General features: G+C 38.5%; 1 protein-coding gene across 1 annotated transcript in view; it reads left to right on the top strand.

The window, feature by feature from the left end:
- The first annotated feature begins 833 nt into the window (after positions 1-833).
- The window catches only part of LOC140139080 (uncharacterized), a 32,709-nt gene continuing 26,235 nt past the window's right edge, over positions 834-7,307 (top strand). The window contains exons 1-4 of the mRNA XM_072160861.1: positions 834-888; positions 2,764-2,877; positions 3,444-3,698; positions 4,291-4,428. Of these exons, the coding sequence (XP_072016962.1) occupies positions 834-888; positions 2,764-2,877; positions 3,444-3,698; positions 4,291-4,428 (562 nt within the window). The remainder of the gene's footprint in view (positions 889-2,763; positions 2,878-3,443; positions 3,699-4,290; positions 4,429-7,307) is intronic.

The raw sequence follows: 7,307 nt of genomic DNA, 5'->3' as shown, positions 1-7,307 counted from the left end.
TATGAATGGCGGTGACTGTCGCAATGCCTATTTCAGTATTTCGCAAGCTTCGTATTTATACTGTATATGCGCTTTCGGCTTCATTGGGACAACCTGCGAAACACCGTGTAAGTATTACTGTTTTATTTTATGGGAATTCATAAGGGCAATGTCGGGGAAGATGGATACAAAAATCGCGACAATGCAGTCTGTCAGTTGCTAGGACAATTTCCTATTGTGAAGGTTTTTATTTTGAATGACAAGCTCCTAGAATAACCGTTACACGATTCAAACATGGTCAAGCTCGTTTTCGGTTGTTGTTTTTTGCCATCTCTGGTTTGAAATTTTCTAGGTTTTATTTTTCAGATTAAATTTGCTTTCATATATCATGTAAAATTTACCCAAACGATGGTCGAATTTTAAAGAAAATCAAGAAAATTAAAATTAGGCAAGGTAGTTTTGAAACCTGCTTCGCTCGCTTGCGCAAAGACTTACCGTGACTCAAAATCTTGTATAACAATTCAACATTGTTCAGAAGGTGTTTATCAGGAAGCATTTAGTAAAGCATGGTTTTGGTCCTAAATTTTAACTCAAAAGACAGAGAAAATATTTTACCCTTCCCAGAATCCTTTGCAAGATAATACATCCCCTCATTTCAACAAATGACGCTCCCATCTCTTTGTACAGGTTTCCTTTGTTTTTATTTTGAGAATAGACTGGCTGAACATGGGTCGCTAGTGAAGAAATAAACATAAATATCTGGATGTGCTTTACTAAGGTATATTCCGTCACTATCGACCCATATGGCACAACATGCGAATCAGTACAGAAAACTGAAATGGAACAAATGCATTATGGGAAGTGTAAGATACGTTCTCTGCTCAAAGCCAGATGAGACATTTACGCTCGGTAGGTTTTAGCTTCAGTTATTGCGAACCCTGCTTTTTTTATATTCTCTATTCGTTTCCACACAGGTGAAGAGCATCGGTATGAAAAGTCTAGCAGTGTTGTGCAATTAATCGGGGGTTTCAGACACGTGAATAAAACGAGAGATAAAAATACTGCTTTGTGTCTATCACTTTCAAGAAGATATATGCATTTTGAAAAAGAGATCTGTGTACAGACTTTACATTTAGTAATAGGAATATTTTTTCACAAGCTTCAAAGACTGGTCTGGAAGGGGTCTACATAAACCGCGCGAGCTAAATATTAATTGGGGTGAGTCGGGAGATGGTGTAAAATAATTGTTTGATAGAAAATGTGCTTTCCATAAGTTTACATTATGGTGATCATAATGTAGCGAATTTGCGTTTGCGGCGGATTTGGGGAGGCTGAATTTGAGCTTTGTGGGGGATATTTACCCCGTGCGGTTTATGCAAACCCGTTCCAGACCAGTCTTGGAATTTTGCGAAAAAATATTCTATACTAAATGTCAAATCTGTAATAACTCCCAAACTATCAGAAAGACAACAATGCCACATATTTTTTATATTTTTACACTTTTTTGTGAACGTAACTAGACCCATTTAGCAAATGCAGGACAGCCCCATGAAATTTACTTCGTGTGCTCGAATTTTATTGGGTCTATAACGAAAGTAAAAAGTACTTCTCTTTCGCTCACAAATACGTGTCGTCCTGCAATTTTCTGTGATTTTTTTTTCAAAACATGTCTCAATCTAAATCTGAAATCTAGAGGTTTATGATTATATAAAAAAGTATTTTTGGCCCTTGTTTTCGCCACGGTTTCTGTGCCGAATTGAACAGTTTGTGTACAAAACGTAATAAAGTATTGAGGCCATGCAGCCAAAAGTTCCCTTTTTTGGAACGGTTTCGTAAGACAGATGTTTCAAATGAACAAATCATATGTGACGTGTCATGTCAAAAGGTGACACTTTTGGGCAGGTTATCAACTTTGAGAATTTTACATAATTATCTTAAATAAAGAGATATTGTGCTCCACAACGCCGTTTCCCCAATGAAATCGGACATTCGAAGATATTGAGTTTATAAGTTATGGTATTATAAAATTGTAAATTGTAAATATCAGGGTTTAAAAATATTATTGACAATGTTGATGGTAGGAATTACCTTGAAAATGTCTCAAAAAAATACAAGATGCCAGTTATTTTCCGGTCTGAAACTATCAGACAATATTTTTAACATTAATAACATCACAAAATCGCAACAAACCCATATTGTGAAAAAAATCACCCCCGGGCCGATTTTGGGCTATTCCTCCATTTCAGATCCTGCTCAAAAGTGTCTCCTTTTGACATGACACGTCACATATATCAAAATGTTCAGAAGAGTCTGGAAAATCTTTTCTGCCCTGTTGTCAAATTTATAATCCGCGCGTTCAATTCCATTTCCACGAATCAGTGACGTAGCCAGGGGTCTTCCCCCCTTGTCCCCTCTTGCCCCCCGTGGGATGGTGACCGCCCCGACATTTAAGACTTTTTTGTGTTTCTGACCAAATTGACATTATATTTTGCCATTTTAACCTAAAAAGTGCCAATTTTTGCGCGCTTCGCTCGAATTTATTCCCTTTCTGTACCATATTTCACCAGTTTAGCTAAAATATGGCAAAATGGCAACTGATTTTGTCGCCAAAAGGTGCCCCTCCCCCCTCTGAAAAGGTGCTGGCTACGCCACTGCCACGAATGGCAAATGGTTGAGATATAAGTGTGATAAACGCTCAATTAAGATGATACAAATTCAATTCAGTCTACATACCTCCAAGTTCATTTCTAGATATTTATATTCCCATATTTCTATTTTCTTTAGATACCAACCCATGCAACAGTCGTCCTTGCCAAAACAATGGCCTGTGTATATCTTATGGCGCATATTTCCTATGCACATGCCCAGTACCGTTTAGTGGAACGTTATGTGAAATGTGTGAGTAAAATATAGATACGTTTTTGTTTAATTTTCAGTTAGTATTTTGGTTTTCTGTATACTGCACAGTATTCAAAATCCTTATAGGATCATACGGGGCAAAAATTAAACATGCTCCCGATTTTGTAATTGGTTAAATGAAAGTGTAGAAAATACTCAAACCATTATCAGGAATATCCAATTTTTGGATCGAGAAGCTTTTCAAAATGAATGAAAGAGTGTGTTGTAGTTTCTATCTAACTTTTGCGGGATAGCGATTGTATTTCATTCGTTGTCTACTATACGAGTTTGTAAAGTGAACATAAAAATACACCATATTGTCCCCCAATTTATTGGCGTTTAATCAACTTTCAAGTTAAAAGTTTTAAGCAACCCTCCAAATTTGGATGTCGCAAACAAGTTGCCTTGTTGAATGGTTTTAACTCCTTTCATTGTTAATGAATATGTTAACTGTTTTTTTTTTTAAATAATCATAATATTGTGAGTCTTTCCTCTTTTAAAATAAGAGTGAAATGATGTAACCATAATTATTGTCCACTCTCTCATGTTTGCTTCTTTTTTTACAGCGAGAGCCCCCGTAGTAATTACCTGCTGCCCACCTAGCCAAATTGTGAAAGTACGCGTGTTAGGACAAGGTGCCACCGTTTTTTATCCACCCGCAGAAACAGCTCCTGAATCGGCGATACTTACTAATTACACACACCAATCTGGTTCTTTTTTCCCGTTTGGTATGACACAAGTAACTGTTACAGCTTACACACAATCTTGCGGTACAGGTGCCGTTGAAATGGACCAGTGCACATTTGAAGTGTCTGTTGAAGGTACTTTTTTTTAGTAATAATCAGTCATAGAAAAAATGTTTAAGGGATTAGTCAATTTAGGGCAAATTTGAGCAAAACATGTGATGTCTACTATGAGTTTTTGTCTAGAAATATTTATCACATGTACAACTTAGTTATATATCATATATGAAATAGGACGCTCTATATAATAATATTTGAGCATGATTAGTTTTGTAAGCTCACTTTTGTGCGCTACTTATATACCAAGTCACTGGGTCCAGGGCTACCTCCAACCCACCTGGCATCTAGAATCTGTCCTAAGCGGATTGTACTAGACTTGTTCATTTAACATGCGTTCGGCATTGTTACAGACGGAGTTGCAACTCCTCCAGACTGTATGGTCAATCTCACAAAGAAGTTTCCATCTCTCGACTCTAGGACTTCTCCGTGTCATGATAGGCAATACAATTTTCTTCCACTGTTATGTAGGCATACTGCTCGTTTATAGTTTCAGACATTATGATATCCTTAAACAATGTTGAAAGTACAGGTTGTATTCTTATCGTTTTTCTTAGAATTTTAGAATCTATTATATTTTCTTTCACTTCATTTTTTCCCAATTTAATTATAGAAGATCATCCTGTTAATGTCAACCCATGTGTTGATTTTCCATGTCAAAATGACGGGACATGTTCGTGTTTGGGTGAAAACCATTACGCGTGCACATGCACACCTGAATATGGAGGACTATACTGCGTGGAAGAAATAGGTAAGATGACGACGGTGTATGGTTAGTTCATGCATAACTTTCACCAGATGTTCGTATAAACCAGTCGATTAACGGTCCGTAACCCGATCGACAGCATTGCCCCCCCCCGCCCCCGATTTTTCTCATTGTTGATGAGTTTTTTGGTATCATATAATGGCGGAAATGGATATCGACGAGAGAGGGTCTCCTTCAGTCACGTGATTTCATTGGCTATATAAGCGGGTGCAACAGCACTCTGGGCCAGGGTCCGGCAAGGCCCGCAGAGCTGGCAAAGTATTTGCTCGCGGGCAACTCAACCCAAACCTCCACGTGGTGTCGGATGGATAACGCAAACTTGGGCTCTGGGGAACAGGCTTAGATGCGAGGAAGTCAAGCTAGCGGAGGATCATGCAAAGTTTTGACCACGTTCTAGCCCTTCCTCGGCTGACTCAGCCTGGTGTGGCTCTGAAGAGATACCGTTTGTTTTTTAAGAAGCCTGCAAGAGAAATTACATTGAAATCACCGTACGAGTTTACGAGAAGAAGCATATACAACGTGGCAGCAAGCTGAAAGGAAATAACTAAGATGAAGTGAAGCATATAACGTTTTGTGACTGAATGAAGATATACAGGTGCAATTTGACAAAGGAGTGAGTAGTGGCGCAAATAACCTGTTAGGTTGAATGCGCCATCTAAATCTACAAAAAACGAAAGAAACAAAAACCTGGGCCAGTCTGTCTGTAGCCGTGAGTGTGGTTGGTTGATGACTGGTCACTGGGCCTCCGCTCCTGATTCTATACCGATCTCGGATCATCCCGGAGCCCTAATAAATACTGATTAACCAGTGTTCTCTATATCTGTGTGAACCTGAGTGTGATTCATTTACCAGTGTCATCTACGTTATGGTCCGTACACCCATCACACAGTGTTATCGCCCCGATATCTTCATGGCAGAAATCGCCATTGTAGTTTGAATCCATAGCCACGCATGGCCATTTTGTTCCGACCTTTGAGACGCATAATGTGCCGAGGGAAATCCGACTAAGGCTACTGACAATAGCCTGGTAATTGACCTCTCTGTGTGTGAATGAGCATGTATACGCCATTGATGAGGTCAATGGTCATATGCTTTTAGACTGCTTGCACGAGTGAGTGCAGCTAGCCTACACACGGCCCTGCACTTCTTAGATCGCCTTGATAAGAGTTCGAAGCCCTGTCGTCAACAGAGGGCAGTAAACTCGAGGTAAAGAATATCCCATATCGCGCTAATGAGCTGGGCAGTAACCGTAGAAAAAGCTCGTTTCTGGCGAAAATTGACAAGTAACTTACACAAATGTCTAGATACAGTTACTATAAGGTCGTGCGATGTATTCAAACCATTTGTTAACCATTTCTTTTTTAGGGAGCAATAATTATTTATCATGAATATTATTGCCATGTTGATGACATCATAGTTACTCGCATTTTGTTCATTTTTAAATTTTGAAACATTTAACGCTCAAAAGTCACACAAAATCAATCACACATATTTGAAATTTGGTTTAGAAATAATGCTAATAAAATCATTTGGGTTGATCAAGCGGTTGCTTTTTATGATTTTCAAGGCAATATGCATAAATGATGAATCTGCATGTACATAATTTTTCACTTCAGTAAGCTCGTCTTTTGACCAACGTTCATTATTGATCACGGGTTATATTGTATGCGATTGACATCAAAGAACCACATGTGTATGAGCTTGTGCATTGAATTGAATTATTACACAATGGTTATTCAGGTTATTGATCGCTAGATGGAAGCGAACATGATACATATTACGTAGGATTCCATGCCTGTGCGGGGATTTGAACCTAGCGACCAGAACTATGAACACTTTGAAGTGTTAGCACCTTGCAGGGCCGTGTACACTGCGCTATAGTTCGGCACAAATAAAATCAGAATATTTTTGTCAGTTTTTGAGTTCAATACGCAATGGTTCTTTCTCAAGACGCAAGCTAACGACTATCATATTCGTTGAACACGTATATTCAAGTGCAAGGAACAAAATCTGGGTTCTTTGGACGAAATCAATTACGGGAGATATTCATCATTTTCTACCCCGGTATCCAACGATTTATCGTCTGAATATCAAATCGTACATAGCACATTCACATGTATCATCCCGGGTATTCATTTCAGTGTCTCTGCTGTGTCTCTAATGTAATTATTAACCGGGCGATGTCGGTGTGCACCACATCCTAAGCCTTAACTTTGCCAATCGCTACCCTATATACCGAAGGCCGGTTCCGCTACAATGTAATATATCATATTTTTTTCAGTACCATCCTGAAAATTGTTGCTCCAAATCGATGTATTTCCGAAGAAATTGTGAAAAACAGGCAAAATGTGGTTACCAATTTTAGCGAAATTTTACACGCCCTGGAATTCTGGGTAGGTAAGGAATGAAATCGGTGAATTCGAGACGTTTCACTCCGATACCAGTTCGCCCGGAAAAATAGGTCAAATTATATAGAGGGCGCTATAATGATATAAACTTAAAACAAAAATAAAGAAATACATGAGGGGCGAATGAATAAAAAGCATGACCTTATATTGTCAAGCATGATACGGGGAACATGAAAAAAATGTAAGAGAATTAGAAATATTTTTTTTCATAAAAAAATATGTACATTATATGCACAAAATTAAAAAGAAATACTTCAGGGTCGAATTAAATAAAAAGCAAGATATATCTTGTAAATAATCATATTTGGGCGTAGTGGTATGGCGAAACTTCGGGGTCCACATGACTCGAACGGGAATACGGCACATAGTGTTGTTTCAGGATGCCGACCAGAATGCAATTCACGCGTACCAATGTATTGGCTTGCTAATAGTCCGGCTGCAAACACCATATTTTGG

Source organism: Amphiura filiformis, chromosome 18 (genome assembly GCF_039555335.1).
Source record: "Amphiura filiformis chromosome 18, Afil_fr2py, whole genome shotgun sequence".
Lineage (NCBI taxonomy): Eukaryota > Metazoa > Echinodermata > Ophiuroidea > Amphilepidida > Amphiuridae > Amphiura > Amphiura filiformis.
This window is presented reverse-complemented; position numbering and strand designations above follow the sequence as displayed.